The sequence below is a fragment of the Perca flavescens genome, chromosome 1, assembly GCF_004354835.1.
Source record: "Perca flavescens isolate YP-PL-M2 chromosome 1, PFLA_1.0, whole genome shotgun sequence".
Classification (NCBI taxonomy): Eukaryota; Metazoa; Chordata; class Actinopteri; order Perciformes; family Percidae; genus Perca; species Perca flavescens.
In genome coordinates, this window is record NC_041331.1 from 16,481,361 (window position 1) to 16,504,511 (window position 23,151).

At 40.7% G+C, this 23,151-nt stretch overlaps 1 protein-coding gene across 4 annotated transcripts in view; it reads left to right on the forward strand.

Moving 5' to 3' along the window:
• Nucleotides 1-8,953: 8,953 nt before the first annotated feature.
• The window catches only part of dmxl2 (Dmx-like 2), a 47,703-nt gene continuing 33,505 nt past the window's right edge, over nucleotides 8,954-23,151 (forward strand). For all 4 annotated transcript variants that reach the window (XM_028568931.1, XM_028569002.1, XM_028569081.1 and 1 more), the window contains exons 1-5: nucleotides 8,954-9,358; nucleotides 20,349-20,474; nucleotides 20,745-20,816; nucleotides 20,937-21,015; nucleotides 21,213-21,357. In XM_028568931.1, the coding sequence (XP_028424732.1) occupies nucleotides 9,272-9,358; nucleotides 20,349-20,474; nucleotides 20,745-20,816; nucleotides 20,937-21,015; nucleotides 21,213-21,357 (509 nt within the window). In that variant the 5' untranslated portion in view covers nucleotides 8,954-9,271. The remainder of the gene's footprint in view (nucleotides 9,359-20,348; nucleotides 20,475-20,744; nucleotides 20,817-20,936; nucleotides 21,016-21,212; nucleotides 21,358-23,151) is intronic.

Here is a 23,151-nt window from a genome sequence, read left to right on the forward strand (position 1 = left end):
CTGCTGAGCACCCAATGTGGGCTATTGTATAACTATGAAGCAGGGATTTAAAGGACTAAATATGTGCCATATTCCCTCCTACTGCAGCTGGACGCTTGGCACTAGGCACTAATTATCACTAACAACACAGTATATGTTTGCTACCCTTTTCATTGCTTTCTGAGCCACTGAGCAAACTTTTTTTTGTGGGGTTACTTTCCTAATCTATCTCTTATTTTACCACATTGGCCATGATATAATCATGAAAATCTCAGTGTAAGTTATTGAGCCAACAGAGCCGTATGTACGCTGGGGGGAGGGAGGAGCAAAGCTGCCCAGCAGCAGCAGTGGCACCGTGTGGTATAATAATTTCCTCCTGCTCTATAGGCTACTACATTCCTGGGGTTAACCCGTCTGCCTATGTCAGACACACGTGTAAATGCATACTGCGTATGTGCCTGCAAGAAAATACACACAAGGAGATGCGCACAGACTCACACATCCAGTAAAATCACTTATAAACAAAGAGACAGAATACATTTCACAAGCATAGACATACGCACACATGACCACGCGTCTGTAGCCTATTTACTTGTTCATATCAGTGCTAAAACAGTCCCTTGGATGAGTACCAGTAGTCATCAGTCAACAGTGCCCTCTTCTGGCATATACATTGTATTGCACTATCACTGTAAATGTCATACCCTATGTACCATTTCACAAAAAATTGAAATGTAATAGTTGTCTTTTACCATTTAAAAAACTCATGATGAGCTGATGGAGCACCCAACACCGTAGAGGAGTATGCTGATACACCATGTTTAGATTTTTGTAGGCCTATAATAAATGCTTGGCTGGACTGAAGGACCAAAACATGGTCCTGATGTAAGACATGTCACAACCCCACCAAAATATTATTTGTCTTTTGTGTCAAAAGACATCTGCACTTTAAATAGAAATCTGTCCCACAGTCAATGCTTGAATAGAACTGCCAAGTCACCATTGTTGTCCAAGGTGACTTAAGGAAATCAGTTTGTTGTTTTACATCACCACACCTAAACCTCTGTGTCATAGACCTGATTAAACAGAGCAATTATTTAAAGCCATTTTGAATTTATTTGAAATATTGATACGGAGCCATGACATAGTTCGCTCCAAATAGTTGTATTATACTGTATGTGATTTACTATTACAGGAAATTAGTAAATGGCAGAAAAACATAATTTTATAGAATTTGCTAAGCATCAAATGTTGGAAACCTTACTAAATGCAGGGTCAATTCAGGAAAGGTGTGACATTGTGAACTACAGGTACAGTACACTATAGGAGATTCCACTCGTTGGCATGTTGCCTTTATCAGATAGTTGTCAGGAGAGAGACGGAAACCAACATAACTTCATTATTATTCTGTACTGGTGACAGCAGTGGCCAGATGCATTATGTTTTAGGTTTGTCCGTCTGTCTGTGTGTCCAACCTTCCCTCCGTCCGTCCGTCCGCCTGTACATTGTCGGTCCGTTCATCCCGTTCTTGGGACGCCTGGAGGGAATCTCTTCAAATTTGGCACAAACGTCCCCTTGGACTTAAGTATAAACTGATTCGATTTTGAAGGTCAAAGGTCAATTTTCATTGTGTTTCCATGTCTAATAGGATAAAATGATTAAGTGATGACATTTAATACCCAAAATTTCAAAGGTCAGCTGTGACATCATATAACACTTTTCTGGCCTTTATTCATCACCATGACTTCAGAACAGAAGGGGAGACAATGGTGACACTAATTTGTAGTGATTGTATAGATCTTCTCTGCTGCCAGGTTGAAGATGTGCGTGAAGCATCCATGGTTCGCCAACAAATACACATAATACCTTTTATTTAATTTCCTTCAAAGTCTTCATTAAGTCTAGACAGACATGAATGTAAACTGCAACAACTGACTGGTTTTATTATTTTCTTGGATATGTTTCTTATTGACTGTAGTTGTTTTACCATTTTCTTAATGAATGTGGAATGTGTTTTATGGATGCAGCCTGGTATATCCACCTTTCCTACAATGTGGGACAATAAAGTGAATCTTGATCTTGAGTGACAGGAAATATTGAGAGAAAGAGAGGGTATGACACTGGACAAAGGTCCCTAGTCAGATTAAAACTTGGATATTGCAGCCAATAGTACCTTAGATCTCTTGGCTATAACAAGGTGCCCCACATTTAAATTGACTTCCAGAAAAAAGAAAAGCGTATGGTAAAAAAGGAATTAGTTAAGTTAAGTGAGGAGAATCCCGGTTTATGTGTGGTGTCTGCCTGGGTTCCATAATAACGTCTGACTGTCCCTTCCTTCTGATGCTAAAATGAAAGTGATGATCCCTCTGTTGACCTCTAGTGGTTGGCTGCAGAAGAGTTCCCCTGCCTTCAAAGTGCTGTTACTCAGTCGAACCAAGGCCAATCTTTTGTGGACAAATACAGTCAACATTCTTTTTTTTAAGAGTTTATAGTCACAGTAGTGTTTTCTTAATGTTATTCTCCTTGATATTTCAAAACGTTGTTTTGTAACAGGATATTTAAATGAACTCCAGTGCACACAGAGTAACATGTATGCATAGTTCAATGACAGCAGCTTCTGTGTCAGAGCATGCTTACCCACAGGTAGCCAACCTTTTCTACATGTCCCTGCTATGCAAACTCTGACTGAATATCAATGGGTCATCTCACACTCACTTTGTCTATTATTGTCAACAGTCCGCTCTACTGTAGCAACCCATCTGGGTTTTACCCAAACTACAATATTAATAACATGAGTAGTATTCTTCATTAGAGAATATGGGCTAGGATAACACAGTAAGAAACTGCTGAAGCCCCATGATGCATATATGAAGAGCAGATGTGTGAACCTCTTTCTTTGCGAATGTTGACATGCAAATTTGCAGTTTTGTGTGAACCAGCAAATGCCAAGGTAAAGTCATCTGAGGTTCATATGTATATAAAGCCTATGCATTATATAAACCAAATGACCATACAGCTGTTATGCTTTCATAAATGCCATCTCTTCTCTTTTCTTTCAGGACCTCATCACTTTCTGTCAGTGTAACCTGTTGCATCTCAGATGGGATTATAGGCTTTGGTGAGTGTATTTAGAGCAGGAAATGAGGGTCATGCAAGTGTGTTGAAAGTGTGTGTGTGTGTGTGTGAGAGAGAGAGAGAGAGAGAGAGAGAGAGAGAGAGAGAGAAACATGATGGTGGACACTGTGAGTAACAGCCACTATATGTCTGGATATTGCAGTAGGGTTGGAAGAAGGTTGATGCAGTGTTTGTAGTCCCCGCAAGGCCATTGGGAGACAGAGCCTTGATCTACAGAGAGCAGAATTAAATGCATTATAGATTTCCTCATTTCATGGATGGCTGCTTGCTGGAGGGAGCTCCAGTCCGGCCCTGAGGTGCAAGACATTCTGCTCCCCAGGACAAAAATGTAATGGAGCTTCTTCACAATCTTAAATAATTAAGCCAGTGCATCTTGTATAAATGTAACGTCATCATTGTCATGAAGGTATCAATATTTACTGTATTTATGTATATGTATTTATATACTATATTTTTTATCACACTTTCATTAAAACTAAATTATCAGTTTAAATTTCTGAGGAATCTTTTTTATCTAATTTTACGAGCAATAGAGACACCATTCATGCTGCTCTGTTGTGATTACTGGCATGTGTATTTTGCTTGTCAAAAGAAATGGGCCATAGACAGCAAGGAACAGAGAGCACAAGAGAGCAGAACAGGACATTTATTATGTTGATTGTTGCTCTGAAATGTTAGAGTAATATGGAGAGAGCATGAGAGAAGATTCAAGATCGCTTTCAGAACTGCTACTAAATTACATTATTAGCTCTTAGCCTCTACAAAATGGCAATCTGATGGCAGCAATGAGTTAGAATAACAAGATCAAAATATTTCAAGTGTCTTTTCATGAAATCCGGTGATCGGTAGGTTACCCTTGTTCATTAAAACAATTCTCAACTCTTACAGTTTCTTAGCACAATCAGAAATCAAAGCTAAAGAACTGCTAACATGGCTAGTACACTATGACTGTAAATATGATAACATGAGCAAAATGTATGCAGAGCTACACTTAAGGCCTTTTTACAGTCGCCACAGCCGACCTGTCCCTCGCCAATGTAACGTCAAAATGACGTAGATCTCGCTGGCGTGCCAGGATTTTGAGTGCACGACCAGAGGTTGTGCACCACTCTATTTTTTTTCCGCGGCACACAACAAAGCGGAAACAGGAAGCACGGATGAGTTTGAGGGGAACCGGATGCCAAGACTCTCAGAGTGACTGCAAGTCTCTCTTGTAAACTTACTGGGTTAAGATGAGTTATTTTATTGTGAATGAAAGGCATGATCCGACGAAGTAAGGTCATCGAATCAAATCGAAATATTGACGTCAATGCTGCTGCCAGTTCTGCCGTTGTTTACCTTTTTCTTCTTCTTCTAGTCCGTAGAAATAGCAAAGTCGGTAGCCTTTCCTCATTAGTGCCACCTCTGTTCAGGCAGTCAATGGGAAGCTAATGGCAGGTGATGGCTTGATAGCAACAAAATGGCTCCATAGGAGCTACGCTTTGTTGATGCTCGCTTACCCCCTTGGGAACGGAAAGTATACCGGACGCCTTAATCTTTTACATGTTCTGCACTATAATTTTGTTCATTAATTTCTCATTATCTGCTTAGAAAGGAGATGAAATGTGTCTAATGGCGGAAAAGCAATGCTGCATTCCAAAGTCTCTTGTATACGATTGGGCACATATCTCATCCATCCACTTGTGAGGAGTTATTAAAGGGCCTGATTGAGACAGAACAAAGGAGGGATTTGGAAGCAGGCTTAAAACAGGCCACTCAAGTGTTCATCCATCTACCCTATTCATGAACAGATGTGTAGTACATGCCTCCAGTCTCAGACCATGCTGCATGCAGTCTCCGTTCTTAATTTTCCTGCTCCTAACATTTCACAAAGCTGAATGCGTTCAAGTCAGTCAGTTTTTCCTATAAGCAGTTGAATAATAAACTCAATTGTTATTATTCTTAATCTTCAGGTCTATATTCAATTAAAACTGTGTTCTGCCTTTAAAACAACATGCCTAAATAAGAGTACAGGGAAGTAACACATTTCACAACAGTAACACAGCAATTTGTGATTCTTATTGTTGGTTTATTTGTTCTTTTTTCAGTTTTCTTGCGTGGTTAAGTGAAATTACCTCTCCTCATCCCTTCGGCATCAATAATTTCTTCTTCCATATCACAGTATTCGATTTTGTTGTGAATCCTTTTTAACCTCATACACCTGCTTCACTATTATACTGTAAGTCTCATCTGTCCTCACTTTATTTCTTCTGCCCTTCCTGTTTCTCTGGCTGGCAACGCAGCAATCCTACTCAGACTCTCGTGTCTGCAGAGATACTGAAGATGGATGACAGCTATTCCAGAGCTTTGTCTCTGTCTTTGACACTGTGCCTTCTTTTCCATCTCTCTCTACACTCTTGTTGCGTGCCCCTCCTCTACCCACTCTGAGGAAGGCCAGCCTCTCTTACTGTGGTTAAACTAGTCCATCTGTCTCTCCTGCTTTCCTGTCCAGCCAGCCTTGGGCTAAGTGATACATTTCTCACACCTGCAGTTGTTTCAGGGATGATTCACTGCCACTGCTGATGTGCATGAGGTGTATTATTTATATTATTTCCTTTCCTATTCACGGGTTCAGAATCCCAGAATATTCAGGTCTGTCCCTGTGCTCCATAATGCAATTTAATTGATGTGTGTGTGTGCTGGGGGTTTAAGAGTGCATTTGTGTTGTGGAGGAGTTTCCTCTGCCCTCTTTGTGCTGTAACAGGATAACCTGTTTTTTCGTCTCCACATTATTGAGCTTTATTGTGTTTGTCTCATTCATATTTGGACCACATCCTAACCTATTCTAAATTATTTTTGGCAGCAGGTGCCTGTGCTCACGGCATGTGTGTGCATGTGTCTATTTTCTAAGCACCTTTGCGTGTGAGTGATATACTCTGGTGTATAATTTGTCAGACACAAACATGAGTTCTTCTATGCAAAGTACAGTATAGAGGACCAGATGGTGGGTGTGAGCAGATTTCTGAGGTGGCTCTGAAGTGTGAAGAGAAGATCAAGGGCTTGGCGCACAAAACTCTCTCTCTCACACGCACAAGCACACACACTTTCAAAACACTTGCATGAGCCTCATTTCATGCTCTAAATACACTATTCTCATCATAGGGTAGCTACCTTATATACTTATTTGTTGGCTCTGTTCTCTCTGCAATGATATCAGCACCCTTGGTCAATTGCACAATCCCTCTGGTACTGGTACTGATACTGGTAGAGATCAACATCAACAACATCATCTCAAGAACAATCACATGCACACATGAGTAAGCCTGCTAGGAACCTATTTTTGTCCAGGTTGGTGAAATGTGTGAGAAGTAGAAACATTTGAAATACAAAGAGAGGTGCTTTAAGGTAAAGACTTGAGCTGGGAGAGATGCCCTGACATCATTGAGCTGGGAGAGATGCCCTGACATCAGTCTGGCCTCTAAAATTATTCAAAGCCAAAGGTGCTGAACGAGGCACAAGATTCACTGACTTAATCTACTGCTTTATCTGAGTTACATAATGGGACATAGTCATCCAGGGAGTTTGCCGCTGATTTATAATGGCTTACAAAGAGCTGGTTGTACAGTCTAAACATTACACTAGTTATCCTATGATCATAATTACTAAATTATTAGAAATTATAAGTTGAACAATCTTGAGCCCCCCCACCACACACACACACACACACACACACTTCAATCAGCGCAGATTGCACTGTCCTATGCTGAACATATTGTTTAGCATCAGTCAGTGCCCAGTCTATGATTACAGAACAGCTATATAAGTCTAACACTTACAGTTTAAAAAATAGTAGTCACCAAATAAATGGACAGACACAATTTACACATGCTACAGGATGAGTGTGCCTCAACCTTGTTGTCGACACTCTTTATGTGTATGTGTCACATTCTATCCAGGCTACTGCCTCGCAATTTTCTGTTCTGTTGTCCTGTGTGTCATGGTTGCTGGCAGGCAGGCCCTGCCTGATGATGTCAGTGTGGCTTAAACAACTAGGCCAATGCCATGATGGTTGGTTGTGTATCACCACTATGGATCCGTGTCAGTCCTGTAATGGCAAAATTACATTTAAGCACAATTCCTTATATTTTTATGTTTTATTTCTACTTTACTGCTCTCACAAATGCTGAAAGAGTCTATCTCATTCCCACATGCAGATTTTGATTCTAACTTTGTGAGACATCCAGTCTGGAACATTATGTGAGCCTGAACCGATAAAGGTACAAGGTCACCCTAAAACTATCTCTAGTTTTCTCATGCCAGTTAAGATGTAACGGGGGGGTGAAAGTCATACAGGGAGGAGGAGGTGAGATGACTCCAAGATGTCTCTTGCATTTCTCTGATTGTCTTCATGTGAATCAGATTGCCTGTCAAAATTGTAGCGTCATACTAAGCTAAGTGCGTATGTGCTGTCACTCTGAAGATGCATAAAAGCCTGGTGTTTCTGTTCACTCATTGGAGAAACTGACTCCACACTGGGCTGCGGCCTTTTGTGAAATCATGTTGATCCTATATTTGCAAATATATCTTTTTTAATAAAATACAAAAACCCAACTTGGTTTTAGTCTCAGTCTGTCTTATTTGTTTCAATTTACTAAACTCTGAAATTTCCCCCCCTGCTGCAAAGGAAACTTCCATAACAGTCCTCTCATCATTTATGTAGAAACAATGAAGGAGCAAGAGTGACAATGGATATGTAAAACGGGGTACAAAAGGGAATGAAGATAAACAGTATTACAGTGATATGCTCCATTGAATCTCATCAATGAGATGAATGAGGGTAGATAAGGAGGTGACAGTTGCAGCTACAATGAACCTCTGCCATGTCTAGCTCACTCGTGCTCTGTTCTCTGTGAAACAGTTGTGGACATCATTGTCACAGCATTTCATACCTTATGTTGTAGTTGTGACAGCAGCTGTTTCCCATGACATTAGAAAAATGCCCATCATAATTTCCCAGAACCCACCAGTGACACCTTCCAATTGCTTATTTTTGGTTTGACTAACAGTCCCAAACTCAAAGGTATTTAATTTACTGTAATGTATGACCAGGGAAGCAGCAATCCATTACATTAGATAAGCTGGCATTTTGGCTGAAAAATTACATAATTTATTATCAAAAATGAATCCATAATAAAGCTAATCCATTCATCAACTAACTGTTTCAGTTCTACATACCCTGATACCCAAAGATACAAGCTAGTGAATTGTTGCAATTAAATAATTTAAACTCTAAGTAGGTTGGAACCAAATATTGGTTTTGCTTGCACTGTTTTATATGCATAAAAAAACAACCATTTATGTGACCCTTTTAAACTTGAACAACAAGAGGAGACCACTACAAATACCACATAATAACACAACAGGTCCATACTTTCAGTTAAAGTATGGCTGTTCCCTGCTGTATTTTAAGTCTACAGTTTTCTCTCATTCGGTAACTTATTTTTGGTCACTGACAAAATAACAGTACTACTCAATCAATTTTGGTTTTACCCTAGACCCTACATTTGTAATCAATGAATTTAAATCGCCGATAGTGGCGTGCTCCACAAACTGGCGCGCCGTAAAGATAGAAAGACAATACCAGAGCAGCTGTACAGTGCCCCAACAAGAATCACAGTTAATAATTAAAAGAAGTTTGTAAGTCATGTTAAAATAATAGATACGACGACATTATTATTGTATTTTAGTCAAAAATAATCCCACTGAGGCACTAAGTGAAAGGCAGGAGTTGATATTCCCAGTCTAGATTTCAAATTTCTATGGGCATTCAGTCGTGCCTGGACAACGTCGGGAACGCGCATGTCAGGTTCGCTGCAGAGATCCCGCTGCCTCGGCTCTCACGATTAATCTTAGGGATGGCGTTGACAGCAAGAGGCGACGGGCGGACAGTTTTACATGTTTACATACATTACAGGACCGGGTAAAATTACATTTATACGGGTCGAACACAAATCCACTGCAACCTTACCGTTTGTTGAGGAAGACGACGCTCCCAGGCCGAGGACAACGTTGACATTACTGATGGAATTCCCCGTCGTTGCTAGATGGAGAAACCGAAAGGGTGGACTCGTTATTAATAATTAAACAAAAACCCATCTTCTGCTAAAATATAAGGAAAATGCATCTGCATCAGGTGCTGACGGGAGCGGTAAACCCTGGAGATTCCTGCTATTCGGTGGGAAGCGTATATGACATTCCTTTCACGGTGAGGTTTTATTTTGATATTATTTCTCAAGTTAACACCCATTGAAGCTAACACTAGCTAGCTGGATAGTTAGCTCGCTAGCGTGATGTTGGTTGTAAACGGGCTGGCTAGCGAGCTAAAGCACAGGCTAGCCGGGTAACGTTAGTGTGCTAGCCATACTGCCGCACTGAGAGATTCACAAATAAGTCGAGCCTTCTCGGGGCATCCTTAACACAAGCACTCTTTTTTTTCCATTTACCTTGACAGTCAGTCAGACATTGACAAGCTAACATTCTCAATTAGATGCTCAACGGTAATGTCTGCAACTATTATTTTAGGTTAACGTTAGCTATATTATTTATCGCTCCAAGACAGTTGACGCTAGCCACTCAAATGACCTTTAGCTGCATCTTGTTACATTAGAAGTAACGTTACTGCAAGGGAATCCCTCTGCGCAGCCATAACATTATTGGCAAATATTTTCAATGGGACACGCTCTGACAACATTTCGCAGTGGACACTTCAGGTGACTATGGCTTGACAAAACTGCGCATCGCTACAGGAGAAAAAGCTGTGTTTAGTCTGGTTGCAGAACCAGCTAAGCTTGCTACCATTTGGCGTTAAATCCTCCTCACGGATCATAGCTCGCTGTCACCCTAGCATCAGCTGCGCCAGCCATGACGTAGAGAGCCATATATGGATACATGAGCTAGAGGGCTGAATGGGCAGTGTTGTGTTGTTGAAAATAACATATTCAAAAACGTGGTCCATCCATCATAATTTTGACTTTAGTGAAATATAATTTGCTTACATTTTTATTACTAATATTATCAATCCTTTATCAGCTCATATGATTAGTCATTTAGACTTAATGTATTGATACGTATGCTGATCACACGCTAACGTTACCTTGAACCAAATCTTGTCCGTTATTTATTGTCTTCTTTGGTCTATCTATACTGTTTGTCTGTCAGAGGTCTGTCAACTTCCCAACATTTCTCTTTGTGCCTCAAGTTGACAGGACTGAGAAGACAAGTCAATATTCCATTTCGATAAGCAAGGCATGGGAAGAACTTATGATATTACAGCCTCTTGTGTGATGGCAAATTATCAGCTCTTGTATTGAGAACAGAAGATGAATGATCATGACTTTGTTAATAGCTAGATGATCTTTCATAACATCCAATTGGGCCCACCCCTCAAAAGCCATAAATATGTACAACAGAGATACATTTCTTTAGAATAGCATTTAACTGAAGCTTAGGGTTTGTTGTCCACAAAGATTTAAAGGAGAGAATATGCTTTTTACTTTGTCATTAATTCCGTTCAGTTTAGGATTGGTTCAAAATGGAAAAGTGATGTCATTATTTTTGCCTTGTTGATGACTACAGAGGTTGTAGCTGTCATGTCAGTCACCCGGACCAGATTCATGTTGTCTTTATGTATGAGTTCATACCAATAGTAATGTGAATGCATATGTTAAATTCTGCCAATGCAGGCTCACCGTAAATTCTTGAGCAGCTGCGTTGCACGGCACTATTTCCTCATACTGAGAACACTGAGCCTGTCTAATGGCTGCCAAATCTGGGCTTGGTCTGTTCCTGCTGCGTATTAGTGAAGTGGTGTTTTGTTTTTGTTGTTATATTTGTACATTAGTGCAATAATTCATTCATTGTCCTGTTCAAACTATAGAGAGGAGTCGTCCCCCTCTCCCCTTAAGCTTACCTCAGAATAAGGCTGTTTGAATGTAAACAGGCAAGCTATACCTCTGGTCATATCTGCTCAACAGCATGGGACAGAGTTGGTTGTGAAGCTAAGGCCTTGCACGTTGCCGCAGGGCCCCAGTTTCTATGCCTGGTGTTTTCTTTGTATGTCTGAGAGGGTATTTGAAGAACACTAGACATCATGTCCAATTCAGTTACACTCACACTGACCCCTAGGGCTCATAGGCCAGACCCTGACTTGCACACTAGTACAAACACACACACAGACGCAGTTCAAATGAGCAAGCATGGATCTAGAGTTTCATTGGATATGGAATCATTTTATCCTGATGCTGTTTGTTTCTGTGCTCCAAGATGGTCTCTACTATGTTGCATGCTCATCTTTGTGCATTGGCATATTGACAGAAATTGAAAGACATATTTAAATGGAGTTTGAATAATGGTGACGGTAAAACACAGGTACCCAGTGGGCCAATGGATGGTGGATATAGTTTTATGTTGAGAACCCTTGTTAAAATAGTCATAACGATGAGTAATAATATGAAGGGAAAATATGGCATGAAGTTAGAGATCTGTTCATTATTTAGGCCAAAGAAAATTGTGTTCTTTTTCACAATAAAAACATGTTAGTTGATTTTCAGTAATACAGTAATTGCATACATTGCTATTTCAATTTTGTTCATTCAAAATGGTCTGTTGAATGACAAATATGACAGAATGACTGTTTATAATTTTTGTGTAATTAGTGTGATTTGTGTCTGTTGATTACATTGTGAAAGTTAAACACTGAAGAGTAGATGATAAGGCTCCATATTCCTCTGAATCTTATTTTGATCTTGGTCTACAGCAGAATACAGATATTGTCGTATAATGTAAGACAGTGATGCTGACTGGCTGAAGGCGGACTTGATTTTATGAGATTACTTACATCCTGTCTGGGAATTTTACAGATTTCAATGTATTGTGGAAGTGTGAAATTTGTTTGCCTGTGTTGAAAAGTGTTTTAGACTTATGACCTACTTTTACATTTTACTATAGTAACACCTAGTCTAATGGTGGAATGCTACCACATTTTATTGGATTGTTACGGGTAGATATTTCACGTGTCCTAGTTGCATTTGTTTGCAATTGCACAATGTATTCAGGAATGTAGATATGGCAGTTTTTGTCAAATGTGCTTTGCAAACACAATTTTGGTCACCATTTGCAGAACAATGGTATGAGTATGACACATCAAAACATTAAAGACTAACCTTTTCCAAATTTATCAATTATGTACCAGAATTTTAAATAACAAGATATGGCAGAAATGGGGGCAGCCTATACCAAATCAAGAAATTGAGGCAAATACATATTATTTTGTCTTACAGTTCAAGAATTATACCAGACACCAGACTTGGTGTAGTTTGTCTTTTAATGCCCACTGCTTCACTGCAGTCATACTGCAGAGAATAACAGTGGGATCAAAGTACAAGTCTGTGCTATGGGCTTTGCATAGGATAATGCCTTAACACAGATTGTCAGTGAGTCTAGGTTACTACAGGCCGAAATTGATCAATTCCTGTTTTTAAATATATGTAGCTTTTGACTACAGCTCAAAGCCAGCCAGCTAGCACAAACATGAAAATTGGTACACATGGTAGCAGCTGTGGAACATGCTCACATGATTGCATAAGGCATGGGAAATGAGTGACATTGTATGGAAAGGCAGAAGTGATCTCTCTCTTCCTCTTATCTATTTTCATTATCACTGCACGTGACTGCATTCACTCTTCTAAAATACATTTACACTTAAAAGCAGCTAAATCCCTGACTCACTGTGGCTGCCATTATTCAAAATAGCATTTAAGGTGATCATAAATAGCAAGATGTGAATTGATTTCTGCAGCTCTCATCAGTAAACATGGCATGTGGATCACCATGCTGTCTTCCAAAAAGACTAGAAATAGAGTTTTCTGACAGATCTTTTTAAAGCATTATACAAAGGGTTTCCCTGAGTTGGGCTAAAGAAACCAGCCCAGATCGATGATCAGTGAGAGATGTTTTTGTTACATCAGACAGTAAAACACAGCATATCCTATTAATAACCTTTTTCTCACATACTGTATATATGGCTAACTTGAAAATGCAGTATTAGGACTTCTAGCCTGTATAGTTATAGCATGCCCCCGGTAAAGTGCTAGGTAAAAAGCAATTCAGGTAAAAGAGACAGTAGTTATATAAGTATAGTTTTCTAAAAAACAATACAATTACATTGCAGTTGTTTCCTTGCTCACCTGAGATGCAACTGCTTTGTCAATGTTAATGTGTCACAGAGAGGTAGTATTTATCCAAAAGCAGCAACATCCTTGAGCTTGAGCTTACATGACTGACGGGAAGGAAACCTTACTTCAGGGATGTACTCATTAAGTCAGCAGCTATATCTGCTGAATCAAATATAGCAAATCTTAAAGCTAGCTAACCATTGGATTGATTAGAAAGGGCATCCAGCAGACCTTCATGTCTTTATTTTATTTGTTTGAAGGGCTGCCTGCCTTTGATTGAAATAAATTCTTCATTGGCTAATAGTCATAAGGATTCTAATCTCTTACTTGACTTACTTTAAAGTAGGTATGCACCGAACCCGGAGTTCGGGTTCGGGCCGAATATTGGGCTATTTGACGGAGTTCGGGTTCTGCCGAACCTTAGAATTTTTTTTCACCGAACTCTACCAAAGAGAAGTAGCGAGGCGAAACTCAATAGAACGATCCATTGCAACAAACGCACCCATAACCGAGCAGCAGCTCCGCCATCTTGGGCTGAACGCAACACAACGTTCTATTGAGTTTTGCCTCTTGTTACTTCTATACTCTTTGACTCTATGCTTGCACTATGCGCGCTACGCTAGGCGACGTAATGACACCGCCGTTGATTACGGGAAGGTGTTTACGTGGGTGGACCGTTCAATGCAGTAGGCTGTGAGAAAGTGAAAATGGAACTCGTGAGCAGAAAAAGTGTTGTTTGGCAGTACTTTCAGTCAAAAGAAGGCGATTCAAGTCAAGCTAATTGTTCAATTTGCAATGCCGATTTGTCTTGTGGTGGCAATGGCCCCTAAACAACACACAACATCGCCGCTGTTAAGAAATTTGCGAATGATTTTAAAAGAATGTATAAAGAATACGAGTTGTGCATGAAGGAATCTACAGACAGCAGCCAAAATGCAGCAACTTCAGGTAAGGCAAAGGAAGGATAGTCCCAGTGTTAATGGATTGAGGATGGGAGTAGGATTCGGTTCGGTTAGGGGTTCGGCAGAACCTTAACCAGTGGGTTCGGTATTTGGCAGAATCCCAAAAATCATCCCTACTTTAAAGATATCTGTCTCTATTATATTAATATTATTGCCCCTCAGTAGATCAGGGTTTCCATGCGGTCTTAAAAAGTATAACCTTTCAAAATCAAAATTTTAGGCCTTAAAGTGATGGTTCGGACCTTTGCACCATGACCTCGAGCCAAACACCCCCCCAGAAGCTTTTTTCAGCTGGGTCTAAGATTGGGAGAGTTAGCGTAGAGCAGCGTTATCAGCTGAATAGCTTAGCGCAGGGGCTAATGGACCCACATTTGTATCTCGTAAATGACCCCACTAATAATGCCCGAAATGATACCAAACGTCTACTGTAGTACATATAGGTTATGTACTCATAAAACGATGGATTGAAAAGTTTGTAAGTACACCAGAAGTTTATGAACACTTGCCTGCTGGCTTCTGCTCTCTTCTGTTGTTGCTGCTGCCGGCAGTAAGACGAGTGCTTAGGGCTGTCTACAAATTACAACACCGAAAAGAGATGCAACAAAAATATTTTTTAATTTAACTTTTTTTTTTTAACTAAGTGCTGTAGTATAACTAGCAGGAGATAAGTAATAACTGAGGTAAGTTTGGAGACGTTACCTTATTTAATCATTAAATTAATAAATATTTTTGTTGTATCTCTTTTTGGTGTAGTAATTTGTAGACGGCCCTAAAGACCAAGAGCCCGGCTTTTTGAAGCATGAAGGCTACCGTAGCTGTAATACGTACTTTGAACTGTGTGGTGCGAGAGAGTTGATTGCGATATATGATCTCAATGCTAGATGGGAGAAATTCCTACACATTGGACCTTTTAAAAAGTCTTAACCCTTGTGTTGACTTTGAGTAACATTGACCCGTTTTCAATTTTTGTTTTATATCAGAAAATAGGGGACGTCTATGTAAGCGCTGAAAATGTGTAGAAGAAAAATTTAATTTGACTTGGGGAAACCTGCAGAAACTCTGGTAGATAAACACATGCCGACAGATCTCTTAACATCTAGCGTCAAGACCATTGTTGAGATGCTAGAGATGGGAAATGTAATTTTGTAATTTGTGTGTGTTGTGTGCTCATGCATTTAATGATTTGTGGATGTTGAAAGAAATAGAGGACACACACAAGCCAAAACCCAAAGAACAAAGCAGTGACGATAGGTCATCCTGTTTAAGGCAGGTGTGTGTGTGTGTGTGTGTGCGTGCGAGAAAGAGAAACAGAGCAGTCCTAGACAGTGTGTGACGGTGACCGCTTTTAATTCCAGCTATAATGTGTGGGAGCAAATGCCGCAGTAATAGTAAAGCGCAGAACTCCCTTACTTATCTTTTGTCACTTTATATTATACCACTGGCTGTAATGCTGTCCCGCTGTGTGACCCAGTGGTTCCCAGCCTCTCCTTCTGTTCTCCTGAATAATGAAAGACACAACCCGTCATCCTGACTGTACTGTCGCTTTGAGGCCAACTTGCCTGTCTCCCAGGTGCTGCTGCAATTCTACACATGGTTGCCAACCGCCAGTGAACACCATTGTATCAGTTTACCTTGCTGCCCTTAATCCAAATCTTGAAACAGGTTTTCCCATAAAAGGACAATTCCAGCACAAAATGAACCTAGGAGTTAATAACATATGTGTACAGAGTCAACCGTTCTCTGGGATATGTTTTCATGCTATCGAATGTGTCTCTAGCTTGGAACAAGCTACCGCAATCCAGAGATGTTCACAAGTTATTTTTTGGAAGTCCAAGTCGAGTCTCAAGTCTTTGAGCTTGAGTCCAAGTCAAGTCTCAAGTCTTTGAGGGGCATGTTCAAGTCAAGTCTCAAGTCTTTTTTTCACGAGTCCAAGTCAAGTCTCTGGCCATCTGATCTGTCCCTAACACTGTATTGTTAAATCTTGTGAATTCAAAGCATGTCCTGTAGCTACCATCCATACAGTTGTTGGATTCTCGTAGGGTACAGATTTGATCATTGGCAAATTATCAAAGATGTTTTATTAATATTAATAAAGTTATGAATATGGTTATTAATAACTTTATCAAATCGACAAACAATCAAAACGGGGCACCACCCTGCAAGTCAGGGACCAATAATCAAACTGTGGAACGGTCTCATTTCTGTGGTAATCCTTTAAAAAGGAAATAAAGGAAGGGGTGAATCCAAGCACGGACCTGATCGACCAGCAATTATTACAACAAGTACACAAATAATCACAAGCAACTGCTAATTAAGTATAATAAGATTTATTAACGTCACAATTATCAGTAGCTAATCAATAATCCTTCAATAATAAACTTGTATACCTTTTTACAATATCACAACCCAAAACAAAAACAAAGCAGCATGCACACGTGTGTGTGTGTGTGTGTGTGTGTGTGTGTGTGTGTGTGTGTGTGTGTGTGTGTGTGTGTGTGTGTGTGTGTGTGTGTGTGTGTGTGTGTGTGTGTGTGTGTGTGTGTGTGTGTGTGTGTGTGTGTGTGTGTGTGTGTGTGTGAGTAAGAGAGTGTGAGTGAAAAAGGAGGGGCGGTGTCGAAGTGTAGTCCTAACACAAAAACAACTCCAAAAATGGCTACTCCTGTGAGCTGCACAAAACTATTTAGCCTCAAGAGGGCGGTAGTGGTGCTGGGTGCACGGAGAGGGGTTGAAGAAGCCGGGGGGTTGCTAGGCAACGCGCACGCTTATCCGGTATGGTAGCTAGTTCCTGTGTTAGCTCTGTACGAACGTAAGCCGATTCCACGTGGCTAAACTACAGCGTTAGCTCGGGAGCTACGCGGCTAGCCTGTGTTGTGTGTGTGTGTGTGTTAGGAGAAGAAGAGTAAAGAAAAGAGGCACTCTGATCTTAGTTATCAGTAATGACCCAGTCCCCCTCAGCCACTCAGGTCTGGGCTAACGTGTAGTTAGGACAGACTCTGAGACTTTTGTTTTGCTGAGGAAAACGTCACTATAACCACTCCAGTGGCTAACACGTGATTTTTGCGATTCTATCGCAGACAGTAACTAAACCTCCATGAAAGGAGTGACTTAGCAGGTAGCGCTTATGGTTTTAACCAGCTACTTAACACAACATCAACAGTACCATGATCTATTGATACATTCACAGAACAGATTAATAATCACATATGGACCAGTACATGATTAAATCAGATCACCTTAATGGTAACAAGTGGTAACGAACCCTTTGCTCATTAATAAACACACTACTTATCTGTGCCCAGACGTAAGCCTCCTTACGGTGTGTTCAGTCCATTTGTTTCTGTCCATAGATTTCCACAGAAATGAAACAGAACGAATCCCCTGGCGCTTGTCAGCATCCACGGAGAAACTTCCTCCAAAAAGGCAGCAAGGGGAAAGTTTGGTCGACTTTGAGAAGAAAACGTTGTTTGTCCTTCTCCTGCAGATATGAAAACACTGGTGCGTTTTCAAGGATCCAATGAAATAAAATCCACTTTCTCCAGAAAATGAAAGTTCAGCACAAGCGCTTGCACGCTCCCCTCAGCAACGGAGTTGCAATGGAAGACGAGGATTTTCCTAGGATCAGGCTTTTTATAGGTTAAGACCCCCTGCTGTGTTTATGGTCCCGCTGAACCAATAGGAAGACTCGAAACTCTTGAAAGGGTGAAGACTACAATCTTGTAGTTCTTTGACTTCCTGCCAGTTGTGAGGCGTTTCCCTTCTGGCTGGCACTTTCGGCTTTGGGGTTTACATGCAGGCCAAGATTCCTTTGTCTCTGAGAACATGTGTGTCCTGTATCCAGAGGTCAGTTTAATCTGAGGCCTTTTGGTTAAAATCAGGTTTAACCAGACTCTTGGTCCCCAACACAGTACAGTATCAAAATCAGTTGTAGGATAAGTTTATGGGGTCTACTTAACACATCCCTCTAGCCCTCGGACCTGGTGAAATATTAACCTAAGTCTGTCACATCATATGGATACAACTATAAAGATACAATTTGCTTGTTCCCAAGGCAATCCCAGCATTAGCACAACACTTTGCGATGGTTAGCTTGTTACCTGTGACGATATACTAAATGTAATGTCTCTTTCACTCAAAAAAATGTCTAATGTCGAAGTGGAAATCAAGAGAATGGTGGCAGCGCCACACCAGTTACAGAACAACATGTATCTCAGTGTCAGTCCAAATAATGCACAATAAGCAGTTTGAACTCACTGATGTAATGCAATTTATTTATTTTTTAAGTGAGTTTAAGTGTACGGTGAGGCCAGCTTCTCCACGGCAGGTGACAGTGCGCACGGATCCGCTGTGCTGCGCATGGATGAAATAATGAAATGGTAAATAGGACTACTAATACGTGCAGAGTTAAGACAGTCAAGACGGCTCAGTGCCCACTGTGGACCGTGTACTTAATAGCATACAAATCATCACGTGAGTTTAAGTGCGACCCCATTTAAGTCCCCATCTCTGCCGCAAACCGGTGATTAGCTTGTAACGCTAGCTTTCGGGGCAGAGGGTAAATCGCTATTTCTATACCACTAACAAGGCTCAAAATAGCACCACACTTCAACGGTAGCATAATGAGGGTCCCTACATGTAAACCGAAGCATTGAGAACTTTGTAAGTGTACAGACAGTTTATTAAAAAGACAGTAGCGTTCATGTTTACATGCGGGCGCCATCTTGGAAAACAGTCAGCTTTCCAAGATGGCGCCCGCATGTAAACATGAACGCTACTTTCTTTATAATCTATCTTTTGCTTCGGTTATACGTAGGGACCCTCATTATGCTATCGTTGAAGTGTGGTGCTATTTTGAGCCTTGTTAGTGGTATAAAATAGCGATTTACCCTCTGCCCGAAAGCTAGTGTTACAAGCTAATCATCGGTTTGCGCTAGCTTGTTTCAAGCTAGAGACCCATTCGATTTAGCATGAAAACATATCCCAGAGAACGGTTGACTCGGTACACATATGTTATTAACCCCTAGGTTCATTTTGCGCCGGAATTGTCCTTTTAAGCGTGGGTAATTAGCATGTGCTGTGTTTGTCTACTCATTGCACATGTGTATGTAGGTATTAAAACAACAGTTTTAATGTTATGTTATATGGTTTCTGTGCTAGTATTACCATCACAAATTGCCAATGCTATGGCCGTGGTTTATTTTAACTGTCATGCTGTTCTAATCCTGTTGTAATATCTCAATCTGCTAATGCAATATTCATTCTAGAGATGCACCGATTACAACTGTTTAGGCCGATTCCGATTTTCTTTGAGTTAGGCCAGCCGATACCGATTTTAGCCGATTCCGATTTCATTTTTTCTAACCACTTTACAGCACAAACAAATATTTATTTTCTATCTTTTCTTTAATAGAACATTTTGCACAGAACATAGAACATTTTTGGAATAGATAATGCATCACTATAAAATAGAACTATATAAATTACTCCTGGTGTGGGAAATTCACACACATCTAAAGTGCAATGTTAGAACCATTTCCTTCTTTTCACATCCAATATCCAACAAAAAAAATGTGATTTTGGTTTTTGGTGTCGTCCCTCCAAGCCCTACTTTTTCCTTGCAGGTGGTGCATATTGCAAGCTTGTTATTTTCTGCACACACGCTGAAGAATTTCCAAACAGCTGACATGTTGCAGGTTAATTCACGAGGTTCCCTACATGTGCGAGAATAGAAACGCATGAAATCGGCATATGTCAGACTGACCTGCCGGTCAGTCTGACTCGCCGGTCATGGCCGAGCACGTGAAAACCGTCCAGTTCCAGTCACCGGCCGGTCTATCGGTGCATCTCTAATTCATGCTAGTACTATTGAGTGTTATGATGGTCTGCTTTTAGCCATTGATATGACGTTATATTATATATTCAATTTAAATTGATTCACATGGAAACCATTAAAAAGCTGTTACAGCATTGATGCATTTAGCAGTGATATTTGTGGTTTGGTTTAATTTGTTTATTGTGGCGCGATCTGATTTGGTTCCTTCTCCTGTGTCCATTTCTTTTTCAGGCCTATGGCTCAGGTTGTGATGTAGTGATCTTGGCCAGTGACTTTGAGTGTGTGCAGATTATCCCGGGAGCTCAAAATGGAAACATACAGGTGGGCTGTGTGGAGTGCTCCCACCAGCTTGGCAGGGTAAGTGTTGACTGCACACTCAGACACACTCCCACACGCAGTTTTTGTTTTTCCGTGTAGCCAGAAGACATTATCATTTACACTGAGCAAAAAAAAAGTACATTTAGCCCTGCGTTTGCTACTGTCTTGTACTGCCCATGCTCTCCTCTCCTTGCTATGCTGCTCTCCCGCACCACTCCCCCACTTACCCCTCTCCTGTGGGAATGGCTGTGCAGAAGCACTGATGGGGTGAGTAATGTTGTGATGATGAACACAGCTCTTTATTTTTAGATTGCTGCATCGTACGGAAACACAGTCTGCATCTTTGAACCTCTTTCTACCAACCCAAACAAACGGCACAAGGTGAGAATGAAGTTGGTATTTTAGACATATATAGTGGTTTAAATCATCATCTGGTGAACTTAATCACACTTGTGTGCCAATAACATTGCATGCTGTGTGTCGCTCTCCTATCACTAACAGCAACTTAACTATCAGTGGCAAAAGACAGGACAGTTTTTCCTCGATGCCATCACCTACAACCTGGCCTGGGACCCACAAGGTATGCCAATGCTTTCTTTGTTTAACTGATTCAATGACTAAATTAATACACACTAGGCACAGCTCCTATTACAGCCCCCTGTAGTTTGTCAGGAACGACGTGCATTATGTAACAGTCACAGTGTGCATGTGGCTCTGTGTACTGTAGTAGTCAACATTAGATGAAAGGTGTGTAACATAGTGCTTTTGTGTCTACAGGGAACCGTATCCTAGCAGCCACTGAGCGGCTCCAGCTGTGGGCTCCTCCACTGACAGATGTCCTGATAGAAGAGGAGGATGGACAGTTGAATGAGGACAAGCCCCACCCTGTCCTCAATGACTGGAAATGTGTCTGGCAGTGCAAGTAAGTTTTTTTTTTTGCTTTTGCACATAGTGTAAAAGCAACCCACATGATTGACATGGAAAAAAAAAACCTTGCTTCCAGGTTATGTTCATTAGGTCAACAGCAGAATCAAAATCCAGAGTTAATGTGTCGTAAAGGCCAATAACAGTTAAACAGAGAGTTGCTTTTGAAGTAGATGGTCTCGTAGTGCTGTCTTGATGAGGCAAATATGTAAATATCCCCATAGCTAGTTAACCAGGAATTTGATTAGACTAAGTGTCAAGCAGACTTCTGTGTCTTCATTTTCTTCCTTCACTCAGCTCTTGCTTTTTTGTCCTGTAAATATGAAGTCAGTAAAAACTTTCTTAAGATTGTCACAGGTAACTGTAAGAGAAAAAAATACTTTGTTCATCTTTGAAAATACTAGTTTACTGTCAGTTTTGTGATGAAAAAAAGTGGCTTTTTTTATTCAGAGCATTGAGGGAACAGTTGAATATTATGTGTGCACTTTTGTTCGTTTTGTCTTTTGCTAAATGAAAGTGAAACATGAGTAAAAATTTTTTCACGTAGAACAGAGTTAGTTCCTGCCCTGTATTAACTTTCATTTTTCCTCTTGAAGGATGTGGTGATACTTACTTTTTACTAATATAAACGTATAGGCAGTTACTGATCATCCAAACTCATTTGCACACAGCCTCAAAGGTTTACATGCACTGTTGTAAGCCACTCTTTTGAGTCTGCGCTGTCCTTTTAAGGCCGGTTACACACTGCACGCGGCGCGCGAGCGTGTCAGCCGCGTGGCGTGTGCGTTTATATTTCGGCTTCCATGTTAACAGGTTAGAGCTTACACACTGCAGGCGTGAGACGCGCGTCTCAGGCGCGGCTCGAGCCGCGTGCCTGCTAGAAATAGAACCGATTTTTCACGCGAGACGCGAGCGTGTTGGAAGCGTTTCCAGGCAAAATAGAAAAGGAAAATATGTTTATATATCATTAAGACACAAATGCATATTAATAAATGACATCTTGATGTTTGAAAGTCTAGGTTTTGACATCAATGTAGATATAAATGTAATACAAAATTTCAGAGAAAATATTTTCAAATGTTGCACTGGTCATACAGAACGAAATATTCTGTAACATATTTTGCAGTCAATACTGCCGATATTGTCTTGCTTTAATCAAATCAGTAGGCTGTATATAAAGGGTAGTAGGATATGCTACGATAACAACATGAGTGACGGTCCAACATCAGATAGGCTGTATAGGCTCTTTACAGCTACACAGACAGCCCACTTACCCATTTTTCAGAGTTTGAATCTGTCGGCACTATGTCCCGAGATCAGCCCTCCCTGTACCTAGCAGTAGGAGCAGCGCCGAGTCAGGCACGCTTCTGGTGTGTAGGACACAGAAAAATCCACGCAGCTGAGACGCAACAAAAACGCCACGCTCGCGAGACGCGTGCAGTGTGTAACCGGCCTAAGCTGTGTAAACAGACATAGACATGTAATACCATGTTAGTAATTGTCATCTGATGACACATGTGCATGCCCAGGAAAGCCACTAGAACAGGGAAGTGCAAGCTTTGAAATTACTGGCAATAGCCCATGCACAGAGTAACCACACACACTCCTTAAAGGAACACGCCGACTTATTGGGAATTTAGCTTATTCACCGTAACCCCCAGAGTTAGATAAGTCAATACATACCCTTCTCATCTCCGTGCGTGCTGTAACGCTGTCTGACGGCTCCAGCATTAGCTTAGCCTAGCACAGATCTCTGGGGGTTACGGTGAATCAGCTAAAGTCCCAATAATTC